At 45.8% G+C, this 26,636-nt stretch overlaps 1 protein-coding gene across 1 annotated transcript in view; it reads right to left on the bottom strand.

Moving 5' to 3' along the window:
• Positions 1-206: 206 nt before the first annotated feature.
• LOC126716184 (cytochrome P450 81E8-like) overlaps positions 207-26,636 on the bottom strand; it is a 43,178-nt gene continuing 16,748 nt past the window's right edge. The window contains exon 2 of the mRNA XM_050417215.1: positions 207-497. Within this exon, the coding sequence (XP_050273172.1) occupies positions 207-497 (291 nt within the window). The remainder of the gene's footprint in view (positions 498-26,636) is intronic.

The following is a 26,636-nucleotide window of genomic DNA, read 5'->3' on the forward strand; positions in this document are numbered from 1 at the left end:
TTTCCATTCAAAGCATTGAATTAGTGAGCCCAAGGCTAGCCCAACTATCCTTGTGGCTAAGCCCTCCCCAGTACAACCTTTTCTACCTACTCCAAATGGGAACAACATAATGCCATCTCTTTGTTCTTCTAGACCTAGGAACCTCTCTGGCTTGAATTTCATGGGTTCTGCCCATATCTTAGGATCATTTTGTATGGCCCATGCGTTCACCAATAGCATCGTGCCACGTGGGACACAGAAGCCTCCCACAGTGCAATCCTCTGAGGACTCGTGGGCTGGTAATAGTGGGCCAGCTGGGTACATCCGAAGTGTCTCATTATAATGCCACAGAGATAAGGAAGGTCTGCAAGATCTGATTCTTCAATTAGCTTGCTTTGTCCAATGTGTTTGTCAATTTTTGCCTGTGCTTTCGCAATGGCCTCTGGATTGTTTAGCAACAGTGACATTGCCCACTCTATGGTTCCAGATGAAGTGTCAGTCCCTGCTGACAACATGACCTAGGCACAGAAATAAGAATTTATTAATAAATTATTATAAGAAAGTTTTTATACAACTCCTATGGAAAAATATAAAAAACTAAAAAAAAAAGTCACTTTCTTTCTTTTCTATAAAAATTTCTAAAAGTATCTCCTAAATGATGAGTTTAAGAGGCTGTTTGGATTGCAAATTTTGGTAACTCAATTCTCAGTTTCCATAATTCATAACTCAAAAATGGTTGGACCCATAGCAAAAAGGTTGTTTGGCAAACGATAACTCTGTTTCCATCACTCAATTCTTTGATTTTTGAGTTATGAGTTATGGACACTGAAAACAACTAAATACTGTTTTTAGTTTCCATAACTCAAAACTTAATGGCAATATTATAATTAAACACACATAAGGGACCCACAACCGCAACTTTTGACTACCTTTTGACTTTTTTTTTTTCACTTATTCGGTCTTCAGTTTTGGTTTTTTTTTTTTTTTTTTTTTTTTTTTTTTTTTTTTTTCACTGGTTCGGTCTTCAGTTCTTTTTTTTTTATTTTTAGTAGCTTCGGTGAGTTTGGGTACTAAAAAAAAAAAAAGAGAAAAGGCTGCACTAGCCGACAGGTATGGGCCCACAAATAATGTGAAAAATATTGAGTGATGGAAATTGGGTGATGATGCCAAACGGGTGTGAAAAATTGAATGATGAGTGATGAGTAATAGAAATTGAGTGATCAAAAAAGTGAATCCAAACAGCCCCTAAGCATCCGTCAACAAAGGCTTTACATCTTTAAACGTGTTGGTGGGTTTGAAAACTTCTCTAATTATTTATATACACACAACCATGATACTGTGTTGATAGGTGGGACATAACAATAGTATGAATTAAAGGCAATTAACTTCGGGTAAAAGGATTTATATGTCCATTAGCGAATTGGTACAGTCCATTTTTAAAGCAACGGTTAACTCCTCTCATTAGGATTCTTGTTTACTTAAACAAAGAGAACCTCAATATTATCCCTTAAAGATAAATAGAAACATCACAAAAAAAGAAAAAAGAAAAAAGAATTTAGCATAAAAGAAGTGGATTGAGATCATAGATGAAATCCCACTATTTAAACTAAGTAATAGTTTGAAGTTTGAACACGATGGAATAAAGAAAACAAATGGGTTAGACTTTGAAAAATAACATAAAATATAAAGAGCAATGTTTATTTTACATACTCACAATTATAGCCAATGGTCGAGCTAGGATCTAACTTGAGAGGGGGCAACAATTACATTTGACATCACATTTATGCACGTGCAAATGAACATTGTGGGGGGTAAAAGACTAATAGGCCCATTTCAATATCTATACTGGGCCAGGGGCCTAGCCCATGGAAAAACCCCTTCTCGGCCATGGGAGAATCCTCCTCGGATGGATATAGCCGAGGGTAAAAGAGGTAACAGACCATTGGTAGCGAGACTCCAAATCGTTCCATAGGGCAGGGAAAGCACGAAAGTAGAGAAAGAAAACGGATAGAACGGAAGCGTCTAAGGGAAGGCTGTCTTTATTGCATTCAATGCCTTGCGCCTGACACAGCCATACTTCTCTGTCCTTACAACCACTCCCAACAACTGGAGGTAGGGGCTGATGGGACAAGTACCTACCCGAGGGACCCCATTCAGGAGGAGAAAAACGACTATAAAAAGGGGAGTAAAGAGAAACAAAGGGAGGGGGAGAACCCCCAGCACATCAGAAGAACCAGAAAAGCTCATCGGATATTGTCGAGCACCAATTCTCTCTATTAAACTCGGCCCATGGGGAATACCTTGATGGTCGTTATTCACACACCAAAGCTTAGCTTTTTGGCCCACTCTCTACAAATTCATTGTATTGGGCTCACTGGTCTAAAGTTCCATGCATCTTGGACTTGGTCTGAAAAAATGTGACCCTACAATTGGTGCCGTCAGTGGGAAGAGCTCGAGCGTTAGCAAGTGTAATGACCAATCACGGTGGGGTCAAGCTCCTACCTCCAGGAGTCCATCAGAAAGACCGTTGTGGCGGTGGTACAAGCTACATGAAAGCCTCCCCCTTTATTTCCTAAAACACATCGTTGTTGTGGTCACTCAGCCTCCACTTAGGCCTATACTTCAAAGCGTTGATTACGTGGGAAAGGTTGTTAAGTGAAACGTGGTCCTAAAGGCTTCTGACGTCAGACATTTGCCCTGGACACCTGACAAGGAGCTAACTCTCGCGGGCCTAGTAGTCCAATCCGTTGAATCCCCTACGGAGAGAGAAGTTGATAGCCTAAGCCTAAGTGTTAGATAGAACCAAGGCCTTACATAGTCCTCGGACTCAAGCCTATGAGGAAACTAGACACCCTAAAAGCCTAAGCCCAAGTGCTAGACAGAACCAAGGCCTTGCATGGTCCTCGGACTCAAGCCTATGAGGAAACTAGACACTGAAAACAAAGCCTAAGTACTAGACAGAACCAATGCCTTGCATAGTCCTCGGACTCAGGGCTATGAGGAAACTAGACACACTGAAAACAAAGCCTAAGTGCTAGACAGAACCAAGACCTTGCATGGACCTCGGACTCAAGCCTATGGGAAAACTAGATACACTGAAAACAAAGCCTAACTGCTACACAAAACCAAGGCCTTGCATGGTCCTCGGACTCAAGCCGATGGGAAAACTAGACACACTGAAAACAAAGCCTAAGTGCTAGACAGAACCAAGGCATTGCATGGTCTTCAGATTCAAGCCTTGGGGAAACTACACACTCTAAGAGCTTAAGCCCAAGTACTAAACAGAACCAAGACCTTGCATGGTCCTCGGACTCAAGCCTATGAGGAAACTAGACACACTGAAAACAAAGCCTAAATCCTAGATAGAATCAAGGCCTTGTATGGTCCTCAGACTCAAGCATATAGGGAAACTACACACTCTAAGAGCTTAAGCCCAAGTACTAGAGAGAACCAATGTCTTGCATGGTCCGCGGACTCAAGCCTATGGGGAAACTAGACACTGAAAACAAAGCCTAAGTGCTAGATAGAACCAAGGCCTTGTATGGTCCTCGAACTCAAGCCTATGAGGAAACTACACACTCTAAGAGCTTAAGCCCAAGTGCTAAACAAAACCAAGGCCTTGCATGGTTCACGGACTCAAGCCTATGGGGAAACTAGACACACTAAAAACAAAGCCTAAATGCTAGACAGAACTAAGGCCTTGCATGGTCCTCGGACTCAAGCCTATGGGGAAACTAGACACATTGAAAACAAAGCCTAAGTGCTAGACAGAACCAAGGCCTTGTATGGTCCCCGGACCCAAGCCTGTGGGGAAACTACACACTCTAAGAGCTTAAACCCAAGTGCTAGACAGAACCAAGGCCTTGCATGGTTCTCGGATTCAAGCCTATGGGGAAACTAGACACACTGAAAACAAAGCCTTAGTGCTAGATAGAACCAAGGCCTTGTATGGTCCTCGGACTCAAGCCTATGGGGAAACTAGACACACTGAAACCAAAGCCCAAGTGCTAGACAGAACCAAGGCCTTGCATGGTCCTCGAACTCAAGCCTATGAGGAAACTAGACACACTGAAAACAAAGCCTAAGTGCTAGACAGAACCAAGGCCTTGCATGGTCCTCAGACTCAAGCCTATGGGGAAACTAGACACCTCAAAAGTCCAAGCCTAAGTGCTAGACAGAACCAAACCCTTGCATGGTTCTCGGACTCAAGTCTATGGGGAAACAAGACACATTGAAAACAAAGCCTAAGTGCTAGACAGAACCAAGGCGTTGTATGGTCCTCAGACTTAAGCTTATGGGAGGCCTTGTATAGTCCTCGGACTTAAGCTTATGGGGAAACTAGACACATTGAAAACAAAGCCTAAGTACTAGACAGAACCAAGGCCTTACATGGTCCTCGGACTCAAGCCTATGGGGAAACTAGACACACTGAAAATAAAGTCGAAGTGCTAGACAAAACCAAGGCCTTGCATGGTCCTCAGACTCAAGCCTATGGGGAAACTAGACACCCTAAAAGCCTAAGCCAAAGTGCTAGACAGAACCAAAGTCTTGCATGGTTCTCGGACTTAAGTCTATGGGGAAACTAGACACACTGAAAACAAAGCCTAAGTGCTAGACAGAACCAAGGTCTTATATGGTCCTCGGACTTTAGCTTATGGGGAAACTAGACATACTGAAAACAAAGCCTAAGTGCTAGACAGAATCAAGGCCTTGCATGGTCCTCAGACTCAAGCCTATGGGGAAACTAGACACACTGAAAACAAAGCCTGAGTGCTAGACAGAACCATGGCCTTGCATGGTCCTCAAACTCAAACCTATGGGGAAACTAGACAACCTAAAAGCCTAAGCCTAAATGCTAGACAGAACCAAAGCCTTGCATGGTTCTCGGACTCAAGTCTATTGGGAAACTAGACACATTGAAAACAAAGCCTAAGTGCTAGACAGAATCAAGGCCTTACATGGTCCTCGGACTCAAGCCTATGGGGAAACTAGACACACTAAAAACAAAGCCTAAGTGCTAGACAGAACCAAGGCCTTGTATGGTCCTCGGACAAAAGCTTATGGGGAAAATAGACACACTGAAAACAAAGCCTAAGTGCTAGACAGAACCAAGGCCTTGTATGGTCCTCAGACTCAAGCCTTTGGGAAAACTACACACTCTAAGAGCTTAAGCCCAAGTGCTAGATAGAACCAAGGCCTTGCATGGTTCTCCGACTCAAGCTTATGGGGAAACTAGACACACTAAAAACAAAGCCTAAGTGCTGGACAGAATCAAGGTCTTGCATAGTCCTCAGGCTCAAGCATATGGGGAAACTCGACACATTGAAACCAAAGCCAAAGTGCTAGACAGAACCAACGCCTTGCATGGTCCTCGGACTCAAGCCTAGGGGGAAACTAGACACACGGAAAACAAAGCCTAAGTGTTAGACAGAACCAAGGCCTTGCATGGTCCTCGGACTCAAGCCTTCGGGGAAACTAGACACCCTAAAAGCCTAAGCCTAAGTGCTAGACAGAACCAAGGCCTTGCATGGTCTTTGGACTTAAGCCTATAGGGAAACTAGACACACTGAAAACAAAGCCTAAGTGCTAGACAGAACCAAGGCCTTGCATGGTCCTCGGACTCAAGCCTATGGGGAAACTAGACACACTGAAAACAAAGTCTAAGTGCTAGACAGAAATAAGGCCTTGCATGGTCCTCCGACTCAAACCTATGGGGAAACTAGACACCCTAAAAGCCTAAGCCTAAGTCCTAGACAGAACCAAGGCCTTGGATGGTCCTCAAACACAAGCCTATGGGAAACTAGACACATTGAAAACAAAGCCTAAGTGCTAGACAGAATCAAGGCCTTACATGGTCCTCGGACTCAAGCCTATGGGGAAACTAGACACACTGAAAACAAAACCTAAGTGCTAGACAGAACCAAGGCCTTGCATGGTTCTCCGACTCAAGCTTATGGGTAAACCAGACACACTAAAAACAAAGCCTAAGTGCTAGACAGAATCAAGGACTTGCATAGTCCTCAGTCTCAAACCTATGGGGAAACTCGACACACTGAAACCAATGCCTAAGTGCTAGACAGAACAAAGGCCTTGCATGGTCCTCGGACTCAAGCCTATGGGGAAACTAGACACACTGAAAACAAAGCCTAAGTGTTAGACAGAGCGAAGGCCTTGCATGGTCCTCAGACTCAAGCCTTTGGGGAAACTAGACACCCTAAAAGCCTAAGCCTAAGTGCTAGACAGAACCAATGCCTTGCATGGTCCTTGGACTTAAGCCTATAGGGAAACTAGACACACTGAAAACAAAGCCTAAGTGCTAGACAGAACCAAGGCCTTGCATGGTCCTCGGACTCAAGCCTATGGGGAAACTAGACACACTGAAAACAAAGCCTAAGTGCTAGATAGAACCAAGGCCTTGTATGGTCCTCGGACTTAAGCTTATGGGAAAACTAGACACACTGAAGACAAAGCCTAAGTGCTAGACAGAACTAAGGCCTTGTATGATCCTCAGACTCAAGCCTATGGGAAAACTACACACTCTAAGAGCTTAAGCCCAAGTTCTAGATAGAACCAAGGCCTTACATGGTTCTCCGACTCAAGCTTATGGGGAAACTAGACACACTAAAAACAAAGCCTAAGTGCTAGACAGAATCAAGGTGTTGCATAGTCCTCAGACTCAAGCCTATGGGGAAACTTGACACATTGAAACCAAAACCTAAGCGTTAGACAGAACCAAGGCCTTGCATGGTCCTCTGACTCAAGCCTCTGGGAAACTAGACACCTTAAAAGCCTAAGCCGAAGTGCTAGACAGAACCAAGGCCTTGCATGGTCCTTGGACTTAAGCCTATAGGGAAACTAGACACACTAAAAACAAAGCCTAAGTGCTAGACAGAACCAAGGCCTTGCATGGTCCTCGGACTCAAGCCTATGGGGAAACTAGACACACTGAAAACAAAGCCTAAGTGCTAGATAGAACCAAGGCCTTGTATGGTCCTCTGACTTAAGCTTCTGGGGAAACAAGACACACTGAAGACAAAGCCTAAGTGCTAGACAGAACTAAGGCCTTGTATGATCCTCAGACTCAAGCCTATGGGAAAACTACACACTCTAAGAGCTGAAGCCCAAGTTCTAGATAGAACCAAGGCCTTACATGGTTCTCCGACTCAAGCTTATGGGGAAACTAGACACACTAAAAACAAAGCCTAAGTGCTAGACAGAATCAAGGTCTTGCATAGTCCTCAAACTCAAGCCTATGGGGAAACTCGACACATTGAAACCAAAGCCTAAGTACTAGACAGAACCAAGGCCTTGCATGGTCCTCGGACTCAAGCCTTTAGGGAAACTAGACACCCTAAAAGCCTAAGCCTAAGTGCTAGACTGAACTGAGGCCTTGGATGGTCCTCAGACTCAAGCCTATGGGGAAACTAGACACATTGAAAACAAAGCCTAAGTGCTAGACAGAATCAAGGCCTTAAATGGTCCTCGGACTCAAGCCTATTGGGAAACTAGACACACTGAAAACAAAGCCTAAGTGCTAGACAGAACTAAGGCCTTGTATGGTCCTCAGACTCAAGCCTATGGGAAAACAACACACTCTAAGAGCTTAAGCCTAAGTGCTAGACAGAATCAAGGCCTTAAATGGTCCTCGGACTCAAGCCTATTGGGAAACTAGACACACTGAAAACAAAGCCTAAGTGCTAGACAGAACCAAGGCCTTGTATGGTCCTCGGACTTAAGCTTATGGGGAAACTAGACACACTGAAAACAAAGCCTAAGTGCTAGACAGAACCAAGGCCTTGTATGGTCCTCAGACTCAAGCCTTTGGGAAAACTACACACTCTAAGAGCTTAAGCCCAAGTGCTAGATAGAACCAAGGCCTTGCATGGTTCTCCGACTCAAGCTTATGGGGAAACTAGACACACTAAAAACAAAGCCTAAGTGCTGGACAGAATCAAGGTCTTGCATAGTCCTCAGGCTCAAGCCTATGGGGAAACTCGACACATTGAAACCAAAGCCTAAGTGCTAGACAGAACCAAGGCCTTGCATGGTCCTCGGACTCAAGCCTAGGGGGAAACTAGACACACGGAAAACAAAGCCTAAGTGTTAGACAGAACCAAGGCCTTTCATGGTCCTCGGACTCAAGCCTTCGGGGAAACTAGACACCCTAAAAGCCTAAGCCTAAGTGCTAGACAGAACCAAGGCCTTGCATGGTCCTTGGACTTACGCCTATAGGGAAACTAGACACACTGAAAACAAAGCCTAAGTGCTAGACAGAACCAAGGCATTGCGTGGTCCTCGGACTCAAGCCTATGGGGAAACTAGACACACTGAAAACAAAGTCTAAGTGCTAGACAGAAATAAGGCCTTGCATGGTCCCCGGACTCAAACCTATTGGGAAACTAGACACCCTAAAAGCCTAAGCCTAAGTCCTAGACAGAACCAAGGCCTTGGATGGTTCTCAGACTCAAGCCTATGGGAAACTATACACATTGAAAACCGAGCATAAGTGCTAGACAGAATCAAGGCCTTACATGGTCCTCGGACTCAAGCCTATGGGGAAGCTAGACACACTGAAAACAAAGCCTAAGTGCTAGACAGAACCAAGGTCTTATATGGTCCTCGGACTTAATCTTATGGGGAAACAAGACACACTGAAAACAAAGCCTAAGTGCTAGACAGAACTAAGGCCTTGTATGGTCCTCATACTCAAGCCTATGGGAAAACTACACACTCTAAGAGCTTAAGCCCTAGTGCTAGATAGAATCAAGGCCTTGCATGGTTCTCCGACTCAAGCTTATGGGAAAACTAGACACACTAAAAACAAAGCCTAAGTGCTGGACAAAATCAAGGTCTTGCATAGTCCTCAGGCTCAAGCCTATGGGGAAACTCGACACATTGAAACCAAAGCCTAAGTGCTAGACAGAACCAAGCCCTTGCATGGTCCTCGGACTCAAGCCTATGGGGAAACTAGACACACTGAAAACAAAGCCTAAGTGTTAGACATAGCCAAGGCCTTGCATGGTCCTCAGACTCAAGCCTTTGGGGAAACTAGACACCCTAAAAGCCTAAGCCTAAGTGCTAGACAGAACCAATGCCTTGCATGGTCCTTGGACTTAAGCCTATAGGGAAACTAGACACACTGAAAACAAAGCCTAAGTGCTAGACAGAACCAAGGCCTTGCATGGTTCTCCGACTCAAGCATATGGGGAAACTAGACACACTAAAAAAAAACCTAAGTGCTGGACAAAATCAAGGTCTTGCATAGTCCTCAGGCTCAAGCCTATGGGGAAACTCGACACATTGAAACCAAAGCCTAAGTGTTAGACAGAACCAAGGCCTTGCATGGTCCTCGGACTCAAGCCTAGGGGGAAACTAGACACACGGAAAACAAAGCCTAAGTGTTAGACAGAACCAAGGCCTTGCATGGTCCTCGGACTCAAGCCTTCGGGGAAACTAGACACCCTAAAAGCCTAAGCCTAAGTGCTAGACAGAACCAAGGCCTTGCATGGTCCTTGGACTTAAGCCTATAGGGAAACTAGACACACTGAAAACAAAGCCTAAGTGCTAGACAGAACCAAGGCCTTGCATGGTCCTCGGACTCATGCCTATGGGGAAACTAGACACACTGAAAACAAAGCCTAAGTGCTAGATAGAACCAAGGCCTTGTATGGTCCTCTGACTTAAGCTTCTGGGGAAACAAGACACACTGAAGACAAAGTCTAAGTGCTAGACAGAACTAAGGCCTTGTATGATCCTCAGACTCAAGCCTATGGGAAAACTACACACTCTAAGAGCTGAAGCCCAAGTTCTAGATAGAACCAAGGCCTTACATGGTTCTCCGACTCAAGCTTATGGGGAAACAAGACACACTAAAAACAAAGCCTAAGTGCTAGACAGAATCAAGGTCTTGCATAGTCCTCAGACTCAAGCCTATGGGGAAACTCGACACATTGAAACCAAAGCCTAAGTGCTAGACAGAACCAAGGCCTTGCATGGTCCTCGGACTCAAGCCTTTAGGGAAACTAGACACCCTAAAAGCCTAAGCCTAAGTGCTAGACTGAACTGAGGCCTTGGATGGTCCTCAGACTCAAGCCTATGGGGAAACTAGACACATTGAAAACAAAGCCTAAGTGCTAGATAGAATCAAGGCCTTAAATGGTCCTCGGACTCAAGCCTATTGGGAAACTAGACACACTGAAAACAAAGCCTAAGTGCTAGACAGAACCAAGGCCTTGTATGGTCCTCGGACTTAAGCTTATGGGGAAACTAGACACACTGAAAACAAAGCCTAAGTGCTAGACAGAACCAAGGCCTTGTATGGTCCTCAGACTCAAGCCTTTGGGAAAACTACACACTCTAAGAGCTTAAGCCCAAGTGCTAGATAGAACCAAGGCCTTGCATGGTTCTCCGACTCAAGCTTATGGGGAAACTAGACACACTAAAAACAAAGCCTAAGTGCTGGACAGAATCAAGGTCTTGCATAGTCCTCAGGCTCAAGCCTATGGGGAAACTCGACACATTGAAACCAAAGCCTAAGTGCTAGACAGAACCAAGGCCTTGCATGGTCCTCGGACTCAAGCCTAGGGGGAAACTAGACACACGGAAAACAAAGCCTAAGTGTTAGACAGAACCAAGGCCTTTCATGGTCCTCGGACTCAAGCCTTCGGGGAAACTAGACACCCTAAAAGCCTAAGCCTAAGTGCTAGACAGAACCAAGGCCTTGCATGGTCCTTGGACTTACGCCTATAGGGAAACTAGACACACTGAAAACAAAGCCTAAGTGCTAGACAGAACCAAGGCATTGCATGGTCCTCGGACTCAAGCCTATGGGGAAACTAGACACACTGAAAACAAAGTCTAAGTGCTAGACAGAAATAAGGCCTTGCATGGTCCCCGGACTCAAACCTATTGGGAAACTAGACACCCTAAAAGCCTAAGCCTAACTCCTAGACAGAACCAAGGCCTTGGATGGTTCTCAGACTCAAGCCTATGGGAAACTATACACATTGAAAACCAAGCATAAGTGCTAGACAGAATCAAGGCCTTACATGGTCCTCGGACTCAAGCCTATGGGGAAACTAGACACACTGAAAACAAATCCTAAGTGCTAGACAGAACCAAGGCCTTATATGGTCCTCGGACTTAATCTTATGGGGAAACAAGACACACTGAAAACAAAGCCTAAGTGCTAGACAGAACTAAGGCCTTGTATGGTCCTCAGACTCAAGCCTATGGGAAAACTACACACTCTTAGAGCTTAAGCGCTAGTGCTAGATAGAATCAAGGCCTTGCATGGTTCTCCGACTCAAGCTTATGGGAAAACTAGACACACTAAAAACAAAACCTAAGTGCTAGACAAAATCAAGGTCTTGCATAGTCCTCAGGCTCAAGCCTATGGGGAAACTCGACACATTGAAACCAAAGCCTAAGTGCTAGACAGAACCAAGCCCTTGCATGGTCCGCGGACTCAAGCCTATGGTGAAACTAGACACACTGAAAACAAAGCCTAAGTGTTAGACATAGCCAAGGCCTTGCATGGTCCTCAGACTCAAGCCTTTGGGGAAACTAGACACCCTAAAAGCCTAAGCCTAAGTGCTAGACAGAACCAATACCTTGCATGGTCCTTGGACTTAAGCCTATAGGGAAACTAGACACACTGAAAACAAAGCCTAAGTGCTAGACAGAACCAAGGCCTTGCATAGTCCTCGGACTCAAGCCTATGGGGAAACTAGACACACTGAAAACAAAGTCTAAGTGCTAGACAGAACTAAGGCCTTGTATGGTCCTCGGACTTAAGCTTATGGGGAAACTAGACACACTGAAGACAAAGCCTAAGTGCTAGACAGAACTAAGGCCTTGTATGATCCTCAGACTCAAGCCTATGGGAAAACTACACACTCTAAGAGCTTAAGCCCAAGTTCTAGATAGAACCAAGGCCTTACATGGTTCTCCGACTCAAGCTTATGGGGAAACTAGACACACTAAAAACAAAGCCTATGTGCTAGACAGAATCAAGGTCTTGCATAGTCCTTAGACTCAAGCCTATGGGGAAACTAGACACGCTAAAAGCCTAAGCCTAAGTGCAAGACAGAGCCAAGGCCTTGGATGGTCCTCAGACTCAAGCCTATGGGGGAAACTAGACACATTGAAAACAAAGCCTAAGTGCTAGACAGAATCAACGCCTCACATGGTCCTCGGACTCAAGCCTATGGGGAAACTAGACACACTGAAAACAAAGCCTAAGTGCTAAACAGAACCAAGGCCTTATATGGTCCTCGGACTTAAGCTTATGGGGAAACAAGACACACTGAAAACAAAGCCTAAGTGCTAGACAGAACTAAGGCCTTGTATGGTCCTCAGACTCAAGCCTATGGGAAAACTACACACTCTAAGAGCTTAAGCCCAAGTGCTAGACAGAACCAAGGCCTTGCATGGTTTTTCGACTCAAGCTTATGGGTAAACTAGACACACTAAAAACAAAACCTAAGTGCTAGACAGAATCAAGGTCTTGCATTGTCCTCAGGCTCAAGCCTATGGGGAAACTCGACACATTGAAACCAAAGCCTAAGTGCTAGACAGAACCAAGGCCTTGCATGGTTCTCGGACTCAAGCCTTTAGGGAAACTAGACACCTTAAAAGCCTCAGCCTAGGTGCTAGACTGAACTGAGGCCTTGGATGGTCCTCAGACTCAAGCCAATGGGGAAACTAGACACATTGAAAACAAAGCTTAAGTGCTAGACAGAATCAAGGCCTTAAATGGTCCTCGGACTCAAGCCTATTGGGAAACTAGACACACTGAAAACAAAACCTAAGTGCTAGACAGAACCAAGGCCTTGCATGGTCCTCGGACTCAAGCCTATGGGGAAACTAGACCCACTGAAAACAAAGCCTAAGTGTTAGACAGAACCAAGGCCTTGCATGGTCCTCGGACTCAAGCCTTTGGGGAAACTAGACACCCTAAAAGCCTAAGCCTAAGTGCTAGACAGAACCAAGGCCTTGCATGGTCCTTGGACTTAAGCCTATCGGGAAACTAGACACACTGAAAACAAAGTCTAAGTGCTGGACAGAACCAAGGCCTTGCATGGTCCTCGGACTCAAGCCTATGGGGAAACTAGACACACTGAAAACAAAGCCGAAGTGCTAGACAGTAATAAGGCCTTGCATGGTCCTCAGACTCAAGCCTATGGGGAAACTAGACACCCTAAAAGCCTAAGCCTAAGTGCTAGACAGAGCCAAGGCCTTGGATGGTCCTCAGACTCAAGCCTATGGGGAAACTAGACACATTGAAAACAAAGCCTAAGTGCTAGACAGAATCAAGGCCTTACATGGTCCTCGGACTCAAGCCTATGGGGAAACTAGACACACTGAAAACAAAGCCTAAGTGCTAGACAGAACCAAGGCCTTATATGGTCCTCGGACTTAAGCTTATGGGGAAACTAGACACACTAAAAACAAAGCCTAAGTGCTGGACAGAATCAAGGTCTTGCATAGTCCTCAGGCTTAAGCCTATGGGGAAACTCGACACATTGAAACCAAAGCCTAAGTGCTAGACAGAACCAAGGCCTTGCATGGTCCTCGGACTCAAGCCTAGGGGGAAACTAGACACACGGAAAACAAAGCCTAAGTGTTAGACAGAACCAAGGCCTTTCATGGTCCTCGGACTCAAGCCTTCGGGGAAACTAGACACCCTAAAAGCCTAAGCCTAAGTGCTAGACAGAACCAAGGCCTTGCATGGTCCTTGGACTTACGCCTATAGGGAAACTAGACACACTGAAAACAAAGCCTAAGTGCTAGACAGAACCAAGGCATTGCATGGTCCTCGGACTCAAGCCTATGGGGAAACTAGACACACTGAAAACAAAGTCTAAGTGCTAGACAGAAATAAGGCCTTGCATGGTCCCCGGACTCAAACCTATTGGGAAACTAGACACCCTAAAAGCCTAAGCCTAAGTCCTAGACAGAACCAAGGCCTTGGATGGTTCTCAGACTCAAGCCTATGGGAAACTATACACATTGAAAACCGAGCATAAGTGCTAGACAGAATCAAGGCCTTACATGGTCCTCGGACTCAAGCCTATGGGGAAACTAGACACACTGAAAACAAAGCCTAAGTGCTAGACAGAACCAAGGTCTTATATGGTCCTCGGACTTAATCTTATGGGGAAACAAGACACACTGAAAACAAAGCCTAAGTGCTAGACAGAACTAAGGCCTTGTATGGTCCTCAGACTCAAGCCTATGGGAAAACTACACACTCTAAGAGCTTAAGCCCTAGTGCTAGATAGAATCAAGGCCTTGCACGGTTCTCCGACTCAAGCTTATGGGAAAACTAGACACACTAAAAACAAAGCCTAAGTGCTGGACAAAATCAAGGTCTTGCATAGTCCTCAGGCTCAAGCCTATGGGGAAACTCGACACATTGAAACCAAAGCCTAAGTGCTAGACAGAACCAAGCCCTTGCATGGTCCTCGGACTCAAGCCTATGGGGAAACTAGACACACTGAAAACAAAGCCTAAGTGTTAGACATAGCCAAGGCCTTGCATGGTCGTCAGACTCAAGCCTTTGGGGAAACTAGACACCCTAAAAGCCTAAGCCTAAGTGCTAGACAGAACCAATGCCTTGCATGGTCCTTGGACTTAAGCCTATAGGGAAACTAGACACACTGAAAACAAAGCCTAAGTGCAAGACAGAACCAAGGCCTTGCATGGTTCTCCGACTCAAGCATATGGGGAAACTAGACACACTAAAAAAAAACCTAAGTGCTGGACAAAATCAAGGTCTTGCATAGTCCTCAGGCTCAAGCCTATGGGGAAACTCGACACATTGAAACCAAAGCCTAAGTGTTAGACAGAACCAAGGCCTTGCATGGTCCTCGGACTCAAGCCTAGGGGGAAACTAGACACACGGAAAACAAAGCCTAAGTGTTAGACAGAACCAAGGCCTTGCATGGTCCTCGGACTCAAGCCTTCGGGGAAACTAGACACCCTAAAAGCCTAAGCCTAAGTGCTAGACAGAACCAAGGCCTTGCATGGTCCTTGGACTTAAGCCTATAGGGAAACTAGACACACTGAAAACAAAGCCTAAGTGCTAGACAGAACCAAGGCCTTGCATGGTCCTCGGACTCATGCCTATGGGGAAACTAGACACACTGAAAACAAAGCCTAAGTGCTAGATAGAACCAAGGCCTTGTATGGTCCTCTGACTTAAGCTTCTGGGGAAACAAGACACACTGAAGACAAAGTCTAAGTGCTAGACAGAACTAAGGCCTTGTATGATCCTCAGACTCAAGCCTATGGGAAAACTACACACTCTAAGAGCTGAAGCCCAAGTTCTAGATAGAACCAAGGCCTTACATGGTTCTCCGACTCAAGCTTATGGGGAAACAAGACACACTAAAAACAAAGCCTAAGTGCTAGACAGAATCAAGGTCTTGCATAGTCCTCAGACTCAAGCCTATGGGGAAACTCGACACATTGAAACCAAAGCCTAAGTGCTAGACAGAACCAAGGCCTTGCATGGTCCTCGGACTCAAGCCTTTAGGGAAACTAGACACCCTAAAAGCCTAAGCCTAAGTGCTAGACTGAACTGAGGCCTTGGATGGTCCTCAGACTCAAGCCTATGGGGAAACTAGACACATTGAAAACAAAGCCTAAGTGCTAGATAGAATCAAGGCCTTAAATGGTCCTCGGACTCAAGCCTATTGGGAAACTAGACACACTGAAAACAAAGCCTAAGTGCTAGACAGAACCAAGGCCTTGTATGGTCCTCGGACTTAAGCTTATGGGGAAACTAGACACACTGAAAACAAAGCCTAAGTGCTAGACAGAACCAAGGCCTTGTATGGTCCTCAGACTCAAGCCTTTGGGAAAACTACACACTCTAAGAGCTTAAGCCCAAGTGCTAGATAGAACCAAGGCCTTGCATGGTTCTCCGACTCAAGCTTATGGGGAAACTAGACACACTAAAAACAAAGCCTAAGTGCTGGACAGAATCAAGGTCTTGCATAGTCCTCAGGCTCAAGCCTATGGGGAAACTCGACACATTGAAACCAAAGCCTAAGTGCTAGACAGAACCAAGGCCTTGCATGGTCCTCGGACTCAAGCCTAGGGGGAAACTAGACACACGGAAAACAAAGCCTAAGTGTTAGACAGAACCAAGGCCTTTCATGGTCCTCGGACTCAAGCCTTCGGGGAAACTAGACACCCTAAAAGCCTAAGCCTAAGTGCTAGACAGAACCAAGGCCTTGCATGGTCCTTGGACTTACGCCTATAGGGAAACTAGACACACTGAAAACAAAGCCTAAGTGCTAGACAGAACCAAGGCATTGCATGGTCCTCGGACTCAAGCCTATGGGGAAACTAGACACACTGAAAACAAAGTCTAAGTGCTAGACAGAAATAAGGCCTTGCATGGTCCCCGGACTCAAACCTATTGGGAAACTAGACACCCTAAAAGCCTAAGCCTAACTCCTAGACAGAACCAAGGCCTTGGATGGTTCTCAGACTCAAGCCTATGGGAAACTATACACATTGAAAACCAAGCATAAGTGCTAGACAGAATCAAGGCCTTACATGGTCCTCGGACTCAAGCCTATGGGGAAACTAGACACACTGAAAACAAATCCTAAGTGCTAGACAGAACCAAGGCCTTATATGGTCCTCGGACTTAATCTTATGGGGAAACAAGACACACTGAAAACAAAGCCTAAGTGCTAGACAGAACTAAGGCCTTGTATGGTCCTCAGACTCAAGCCTATGGGAAAACTACACACTCTTAGAGCTTAAGCGCTAGTGCTAGATAGAATCAAGGCCTTGCATGGTTCTCCGACTCAAGCTTATGGGAAAACTAGACACACTAAAAACAAAACCTAAGTGCTAGACAAAATCAAGGTCTTGCATAGTCCTCAGGCTCAAGCCTATGGGGAAACTCGACACATTGAAACCAAAGCCTAAGTGCTAGACAGAACCAAGCCCTTGCATGGTCCGCGGACTCAAGCCTATGGTGAAACTAGACACACTGAAAACAAAGCCTAAGTGTTAGACATAGCCAAGGCCTTGCATGGTCCTCAGACTCAAGCCTTTGGGGAAACTAGACACCCTAAAAGCCTAAGCCTAAGTGCTAGACAGAACCAATACCTTGCATGGTCCTTGGACTTAAGCCTATAGGGAAACTAGACACACTGAAAACAAAGCCTAAGTGCTAGACAGAACCAAGGCCTTGCATAGTCCTCGGACTCAAGCCTATGGGGAAACTAGACACACTGAAAACAAAGTCTAAGTGCTAGACAGAACTAAGGCCTTGTATGGTCCTCGGACTTAAGCTTATGGGGAAACTAGACACACTGAAGACAAAGCCTAAGTGCTAGACAGAACTAAGGCCTTGTATGATCCTCAGACTCAAGCCTATGGGAAAACTACACACTCTAAGAGCTTAAGCCCAAGTTCTAGATAGAACCAAGGCCTTACATGGTTCTCCGACTCAAGCTTATGGGGAAACTAGACACACTAAAAACAAAGCCTATGTGCTAGACAGAATCAAGGTCTTGCATAGTCCTTAGACTCAAGCCTATGGGGAAACTAGACACGCTAAAAGCCTAAGCCTAAGTGCAAGACAGAGCCAAGGCCTTGGATGGTCCTCAGACTCAAGCCTATGGGGGAAACTAGACACATTGAAAACAAAGCCTAAGTGCTAGACAGAATCAACGCCTTACATGGTCCTCGGACTCAAGCCTATGGGGAAACTAGACACACTGAAAACAAAGCCTAAGTGCTAAACAGAACCAAGGCCTTATATGGTCCTCGGACTTAAGCTTATGTGGAAACAAGACACACTGAAAACAAAGCCTAAGTGCTAGACAGAACTAAGGCCTTGTATGGTCCTCAGACTCAAGCCTATGGGAAAACTACACACTCTAAGAGCTTAAGCCCAAGTGCTAGACAGAACCAAGGCCTTGCATGGTTTTTCGACTCAAGCTTATGGGTAAACTAGACACACTAAAAACAAAACCTAAGTGCTAGACAGAATCAAGGTCTTGCATTGTCCTCAGGCTCAAGCCTATGGGGAAACTCGACACATTGAAACCAAAGCCTAAGTGCTAGACAGAACCAAGGCCTTGCATGGTTCTCGGACTCAAGCCTTTAGGGAAACTAGACACCTTAAAAGCCTCAGCCTAGGTGCTAGACTGAACTGAGGCCTTGGATGGTCCTCAGACTCAAGCCAATGGGGAAACTAGACACATTGAAAACAAAGCTTAAGTGCTAGACAGAATCAAGGCCTTAAATGGTCCTCGGACTCAAGCCTATTGGGAAACTAGACACACTGAAAACAAAACCTAAGTGCTAGACAGAACCAAGGCCTTGCATGGTCCTCGGACTCAAGCCTATGGGGAAACTAGACCCACTGAAAACAAAGCCTAAGTGTTAGACAGAACCAAGGCCTTGCATGGTCCTCGGACTCAAGCCTTTGGGGAAACTAGACACCCTAAAAGCCTAAGCCTAAGTGCTAGACAGAACCAAGGCCTTGCATGGTCCTTGGACTTAAGCCTATCGGGAAACTAGACACACTGAAAACAAAGTCTAAGTGCTGGACAGAACCAAGGCCTTGCATGGTCCTCGGACTCAAGCCTATGGGGAAACTAGACACACTGAAAACAAAGCCGAAGTGCTAGACAGTAATAAGGCCTTGCATGGTCCTCAGACTCAAGCCTATGGGGAAACTAGACACCCTAAAAGCCTAAGCCTAAGTGCTAGACAGAGCCAAGGCCTTGGATGGTCCTCAGACTCAAGCCTATGGGGAAACTAGACACATTGAAAACAAAGCCTAAGTGCTAGACAGAATCAAGGCCTTACATGGTCCTCGGACTCAAGCCTATGGGGAAACTAGACACACTGAAAACAAAGCCTAAGTGCTAGACAGAACCAAGGCCTTATATGGTCCTCGGACTTAAGCTTATGGGGAAACTAGACACACTAAAAACAAAGCCTAAGTGCTGGACAGAATCAAGGTCTTGCATAGTCCTCAGGCTCAAGCCTATGGGGAAACTCGACACATTGAAACCAAAGCCTAAGTGCTAGACAGAACCAAGGCCTTGCATGGTCCTCGGACTCAAGCCTAGGGGGAAACTAGACACACGGAAAACAAAGCCTAAGTGTTAGACAGAACCAAGGCCTTTCATGGTCCTCGGACTCAAGCCTTCGGGGAAACTAGACACCCTAAAAGCCTAAGCCTAAGTGCTAGACAGAACCAAGGCCTTGCATGGTCCTTGGACTTACGCCTATAGGGAAACTAGACACACTGAAAACAAAGCCTAAGTGCTAGACAGAACCAAGGCATTGCATGGTCCTCGGACTCAAGCCTATGGGGAAACTAGACACACTGAAAACAAAGTCTAAGTGCTAGACAGAAATAAGGCCTTGCATGGTCCCCGGACTCAAACCTATTGGGAAACTAGACACCCTAAAAGCCTAAGCCTAAGTCCTAGACAGAACCAAGGCCTTGGATGGTTCTCAGACTCAAGCCTATGGGAAACTATACACATTGAAAACCGAGCATAAGTGCTAGACAGAATCAAGGCCTTACATGGTCCTCGGACTCAAGCCTATGGGGAAACTAGACACACTGAAAACAAAGCCTAAGTGCTAGACAGAACCAAGGTCTTATATGGTCCTCGGACTTAATCTTATGGGGAAACAAGACACACTGAAAACAAAGCCTAAGTGCTAGACAGAACTAAGGCCTTGTATGGTCCTCAGACTCAAGCCTATGGGAAAACTACACACTCTAAGAGCTTAAGCCCTAGTGCTAGATAGAATCAAGGCCTTGCATGGTTCTCCGACTCAAGCTTATGGGAAAACTAGACACACTAAAAACAAAGCCTAAGTGCTGGACAAAATCAAGGTCTTGCATAGTCCTCAGGCTCAAGCCTATGGGGAAACTCGACACATTGAAACCAAAGCCTAAGTGCTAGACAGAACCAAGCCCTTGCATGGTCCTCGGACTCAAGCCTATGGGGAAACTAGACACACTGAAAACAAAGCCTAAGTGTTAGACATAGCCAAGGCCTTGCATGGTCGTCAGACTCAAGCCTTTGGGGAAACTAGACACCCTAAAAGCCTAAGCCTAAGTGCTAGACAGAACCAATGCCTTGCATGGTCCTTGGACTTAAGCCTATAGGGAAACTAGACACACTGAAAACAAAGCCTAAGTGCAAGACAGAACCAAGGCCTTGCATGGTTCTCCGACTCAAGCATATGGGGAAACTAGACACACTAAAAAAAAACCTAAGTGCTGGACAAAATCAAGGTCTTGCATAGTCCTCAGGCTCAAGCCTATGGGGAAACTCGACACATTGAAACCAAAGCCTAAGTGTTAGACAGAACCAAGGCCTTGCATGGTCCTCGGACTCAAGCCTAGGGGGAAACTAGACACACGGAAAACAAAGCCTAAGTGTTAGACAGAACCAAGGCCTTGCATGGTCCTCGGACTCAAGCCTTCGGGGAAACTAGACACCCTAAAAGCCTAAGCCTAAGTGCTAGACAGAACCAAGGCCTTGCATGGTCCTTGGACTTAAGCCTATAGGGAAACTAGACACACTGAAAACAAAGCCTAAGTGCTAGACAGAACCAAGGCCTTGCATGGTCCTCGGACTCATGCCTATGGGGAAACTAGACACACTGAAAACAAAGCCTAAGTGCTAGATAGAACCAAGGCCTTGTATGGTCCTCTGACTTAAGCTTCTGGGGAAACAAGACACACTGAAGACAAAGTCTAAGTGCTAGACAGAACTAAGGCCTTGTATGATCCTCAGACTCAAGCCTATGGGAAAACTACACACTCTAAGAGCTGAAGCCCAAGTTCTAGATAGAACCAAGGCCTTACATGGTTCTCCGACTCAAGCTTATGGGGAAACAAGACACACTAAAAACAAAGCCTAAGTGCTAGACAGAATCAAGGTCTTGCATAGTCCTCAGACTCAAGCCTATGGGGAAACTCGACACATTGAAACCAAAGCCTAAGTGCTAGACAGAACCAAGGCCTTGCATGGTTCTCGGACTCAAGCCTTTAGGGAAACTAGACACCTTAAAAGCCTCAGCCTAGGTGCTAGACTGAACTGAGGCCTTGGATGGTCCTCAGACTCAAGCCAATGGGGAAACTAGACACATTGAAAACAAAGCTTAAGTGCTAGACAGAATCAAGGCCTTAAATGGTCCTCGGACTCAAGCCTATTGGGAAACTAGACACACTGAAAACAAAACCTAAGTGCTAGATAGAACCAAGGCCTTGCATGGTCCTCGGACTCAAGCCTATGGGGAAACTAGACCCACTGAAAACAAAGCCTAAGTGTTAGACAGAACCAAGGCCTTGCATGGTCCTTGGACTTAAGCCTATCGGGAAACTAGACACACTGAAAACAAAGTCTAAGTGCTGGACAGAACCAAGGCCTTGCATGGTCCTCGGACTCAAGCCTATGGGGAAACTAGACACACTGAAAACAAAGCCGAAGTGCTAGACAGTAATAAGGCCTTGCATGGTCCTCAGACTCAAGCCTATGGGGAAACTAGACACCCTAAAAGCCTAAGCCTAAGTGCTAGACAGAGCCAAGGCCTTGGATGGTCCTCAGACTCAAGCCTATGGGGAAACTAGACACATTGAAAACAAAGCCTAAGTGCTAGACAGAATCAAGGCCTTACATGGTCCTCGGACTCAAGCCTATGGGGAAACTAGACATACTGAAAACAAAGCCTAAGTGCTAGACAGAACCAAGGCCTTATATGGTCCTCGGACTTAAGCTTATGGGGAAACAAGACACACTGAAAACAAAGCCTAAGTGCTAGACAGAACTAAGGCCATGTATGGTCCTCAGACACAAGCCTATGGGAAAACTACACACTCTAAGAGCTGAAGCCCATGTGCTAGATAGAACCAAGGCCTTGCATGGTTCTCCGACTCAAGCTTATGGGTAAACTAGACACACTAAAAACAAAGCCTAAGTGCTAGACAGAATCAAGGTCTTGCATAGTCCTCAGGCTCAAGCCTATGGGGAAACTCGACACATTGAAACCAAAGCCTAAGTGCTAGACAGAACCAAGGCCTTGCATGGTCCTCGGACTCAAGCCTTTAGGGAAATTAGACACCCTAAAAGCCTAAGCCTAAGTGCTAGACTGAACTGAGGCCTTGGATGGCCCTCAGACTCAAGCCTATGGGGAAACTAGACACATTGAAAACAAAGCCTAAGTGCTAGACAGAATCAAGGCCTTAAATGGTCCTCGGACTCAAGCCTATTGGGAAACTAGACACACTGAAAACAAAGCCTAAGTGCTAGACAGAACCAAGGCCTTGTATGGTTCTCGGACTTAAGCTTATGGGGAAACTAGACACACTGAAAACAAAGCCTAAGTGCTAGACAGAACAAAAGGCCTTGTGTGGTCCTCAGACTCAAGCCTTTGGGAAAACTACACACTCTAAGTGCTTAAGCCCAAGTTCTAGATAGAACCAAGGCCTTACATGGTTCTCCGACTCAAGCTTATGGGGAAACTAGACACACTGAAAACAAAGCCTAAGTGCTGGACAGAATCAAGGCCTTACATGGTCCTCGGACTCAAGCCTATGGGGAAACTAGACACACTGAAAGCAAAGCCTAAGTGCTAGACAGAACCAAGGCCTTGTATGGTCCTCGGACTTAACCTTATGGGGAAACTAGACACACTGAAGACAAAGCCTAAGTGCTAGACAGAACAAAAGGCCTTGTATGGTCCTCAGACTCAAGCCTATGGGGAAACTAGACACCCTAAAAGCCTAAGCCTAAATGCTAGACAGAACCAAGGCCTTGGATGGTCGTCAAACTCAAGCCTATGGGGAAACTAGACACATTGAAAACAAAGCCTAAGTGCTAGACAGAATCAAGGCCTTACATGGTCCTCGGACTCAAGCCTTTGGGGAAACTAGACACACTGAAAACAAAGCCTAAGTGCTAGACAGAACCAAGGCCTTGTATGGTCCTCGGACTTAAGCTTATGGGGAAACAAGACACACTAAAAACAAAGCCTAAGTGCTAGACAGAACTAAGGCCTTGTATGGTCCTCAGACTTAAGCCTATGGGAAAACAACACACTCTAAGAGCTTAAGCCCAAGTTCTAGATAGAACCAAGGCCTTACATGGTTCTCCGACTCAAGCTTATGGGGAAACTAGACACACTAAAAAAAAAGCCTAAGTGCTATACAGAATCAAGTTCTTGCATAGCCCTCAAACTCAAGCCTATGGGGAAACTCGACACATTGAAACCAAAGCCTAAGTGCTAGACAGAACCAAGGCCTTGCATGGTCCTCGGACTCAAGCCTATGTGGAAACTAGACACACGGAAAACAAAGCCTAAGTGTTAGACAGAACCAAGGCCTTGCATGGTCCTCGGACTCAAGCCTTTGGGGAAACTAGACACCCTAAAAGCCTAAGCCTAAGTGCTAGACAGAACCAAGGCCTTGCGTGGTCCTTGGACTTATGCCTATAGGGAAACTAGACACACTGAAAACAAAGCCTAAGTGCTAGACAGAACCAAGGCCTTGCATGGTCCTCGGACTCAAGCCTATGGTGAAACTAGACACACTGAAAACAAAGCCAAAGTGCTAGACAGAAATAAGGCCTTGCATGGTCCTCAGACTCAAGCCTATGGGGAAACTAGACACCCTAAAAGCCTAAGCCTAAGTGCTAGACAGAGGCAAGGCCTTGGATGGTCCTCAGACTAAAGCCTATGGAGAAACTAGACACATTGAAAACAAAGCCTAAGCGCTGACAGAATCAAGGCCTTACATGGTCCTCGGACTCAAGCCTATGAGGAAACTAGACACACTGAAAACAAAGCCTAAGTGCAAGACAGAACCAAGGCCTTGTGTGGTCCTCGGACTCAAGCCTATGGGGAAACTAGACACACTGAAAACAAAGCCTAAGTGCTAGACAGAACCAAGGCCTTGCATGGTCCTCGGACTCAAGCCTTTGGGGAAACTAGACACACTGAAAACAAAGCCTAAGTGCTAGATAGAACCAAGGCCTTGTATGGTCCTCTGACTTAAGCTTCTGGGGAAACAAGACACACTGAAGACAAAGCCTAAGTGCTAGACAGAACTAAGGCCTTGTATGATCCTCAGACTCAAGCCTATGGGAAAACTACACACTCTAAGAGCTGAAGCCCAAGTTCTAGATAGAACCAAGGCCTTACATGGTTCTCCGACTCAAGCTTATGGGGAAACTAGACACACTAAAAACAAAGCCTAAGTGCTAGACAGAATCAAGGTCTTGCATAGTCCTCAGACTCAAGCCTATGGGGAAACTCGACACATTGAAACCAAAGCCTAAGTGCTAGACAGAACCAATGCCTTGTATGGTCCTCGGACTTAAGCTTATGGGGAAACTAGACACACTGAAAACAAAGCCTAAGTGCTAGACAGAACCAAGGCCTTGTATGGTTCTCAGACTCAAGCCTTTGGGAAAACTACACACTCTAAGAGCTTAAGCCCAAGTGCTAGATAGAACCAAGGCCTTGCATGGTTCTCCGACTCAAGCTTATGGGGAAACTAGACACACTAAAAACAAAGCCTAAGTGCTGAACAGAATCAAGGTCTTGCATAGTCCTCAGGCTCAAGCCTATGGGGAAACTCTACACATTGAAACCAAAGCCTAAGTGCTAGACAGAACCAAGGCCTTGCATGGTCCTCGGACTCAAGCCTAGGGGGAAACTAGACACACGGAAAACAAAGCCTAAGTGTTAGACAGAACCAAGGCCTTTCATGGTCCTCGGACTCAAGCCTTCGGGGAAACTAGACACCCTAAAAGCCTAAGCCTAAGTGCTAGACAGAACCAAGGCCTTGCATGGTCCTTGGACTTACGCCTATAGGGAAACTAGACACACTGAAAACAAAGCCTAAGTGCTAGACAGAACCAAGGCATTGCATGGTCCTCGGACTCAAGCCTATGGGGAAACTAGACACACTGAAAACAAAGTCTAAGTGCTAGACAGAAATTAGGCCTTGCATGGTCCCCGGACTCAAACCTATTAGGAAACTAGACACCCTAAAAGCCTAAGCCTAAGTCCTAGACAGAACCAAGGCCTTGGATGGTTCTCAGACTCAAGCTTATGGGAAACTATACACATTGAAAACCAAGCATAAGTGCTAGACAGAATCAAGGCCTTACATGGTCCTCGGACTCAAGCCTATGGGGAAACTAGACACACTGAAAACAAAGCCTAAGTGCTAGACAGAACCAAGGCCTTATATGGTCCTCGGACTTAATCTTATGGGGAAACAAGACACACTGAAAACAAAGCCTTAGCGCTAGACAGAACTAAGGCCTTGTATGGTCCTCAGACTCAAGCCTATGGGAAAACTACACACTCTAAGAGCTTAAGCCCTAGTGCTAGATAGAATCAAGGCCTTGCATGGTTCTCCGACTCAAGCTTATGGGAAAACTAGACACACTAAAAACAAAGCCTAAGTGCTAGACAGAACCAAGGCCTTGCATAGTCCTCGGACTCAAGCCTATTGGGAAACTAGACACACTGAAAACAAAGTCTAAGTGCTAGACAGAACCAAGGCCTTGTATGGTCCTCGGACTTAAGCTTATGGGGAAACTAGACACACTGAAGACAAAGCCTAAGTGCTAGACAGAACTAAGGCCTTGTATGATCCTCAGACTTAAGCCTATGGGAAAACTACACACTCTAAGAGCTTAAGCCCAAGTTATAGATAGAACCAAGGCCTTACATGGTTCTCCGACTCAAGCTTATGGGGAAACTAGACACACTAAAAACAAAGCCTATGTGCTAGACAGAATCAAGGTCTTGCATAGTCCTTAGACTCAAGCCTATGGGGAAACTAGACACGCTAAAAGCCTAAGCCTAAGTGCTAGACAGAGCCAAGGCCTTGGATGGTCCTCAGACTCAAGCCTATGGGGGAAACTAGACACATTGAAAACAAAGCCTAAGTGCTAGACAGAATCAACGCCTTACATGGTCCTCGGACTCAAGCCTATGGGGAAACTAGACACACTGAAAACAAAGCCTAAGTGCTAAACAGAACCAAGGCCTTATATGGTCCTCGAACTTAAGCTTATGGGGAAACAAGACACACTGAAAACAAAGCCTAAGTGCTAGACAGAACTAAGGCCTTGTATGGTCCTCAGACTCAAGCCTATGGGAAAACTACACACTCTAAGAGCTTAAGCCCAAGTGCTAGACAGAACCAAGGCCTTGCATGGTTCTCCGACTCAAGCTTATGGGTAAACTAGACACACTAAAAACAAAACCTAAGTGCTAGACAGAATCAAGGTCTTGCATTGTCCTCAGGCTCAAGCCTATGGGGAAACTCGACACATTGAAACCAAAGCCTAAGTGCTAGACAGAACCAAGGCCTTGCATGGTTCTCGGACTCAAGCCTTTAGGGAAACTAGACACCTTAAAAGCCTCAGCCTAGGTGCTAGACTGAACTGAGGCCTTGGATGGTCCTCAGACTCAAGCCAATTGGGAAACTAGACACATTGAAAACAAAGCCTAAGTGCTAGACAGAATCAAGGCCTTAAATGGTCCTCGGACTCAAGCCTATTGGGAAACTAGACACACTGAAAACAAAACCTAAGTGCTAGACAGAACCAAGGCCTTGCATGGTCCTC

This window comes from Quercus robur, chromosome 2, assembly GCF_932294415.1.
Source record: "Quercus robur chromosome 2, dhQueRobu3.1, whole genome shotgun sequence".
Classification (NCBI taxonomy): Eukaryota; Viridiplantae; Streptophyta; class Magnoliopsida; order Fagales; family Fagaceae; genus Quercus; species Quercus robur.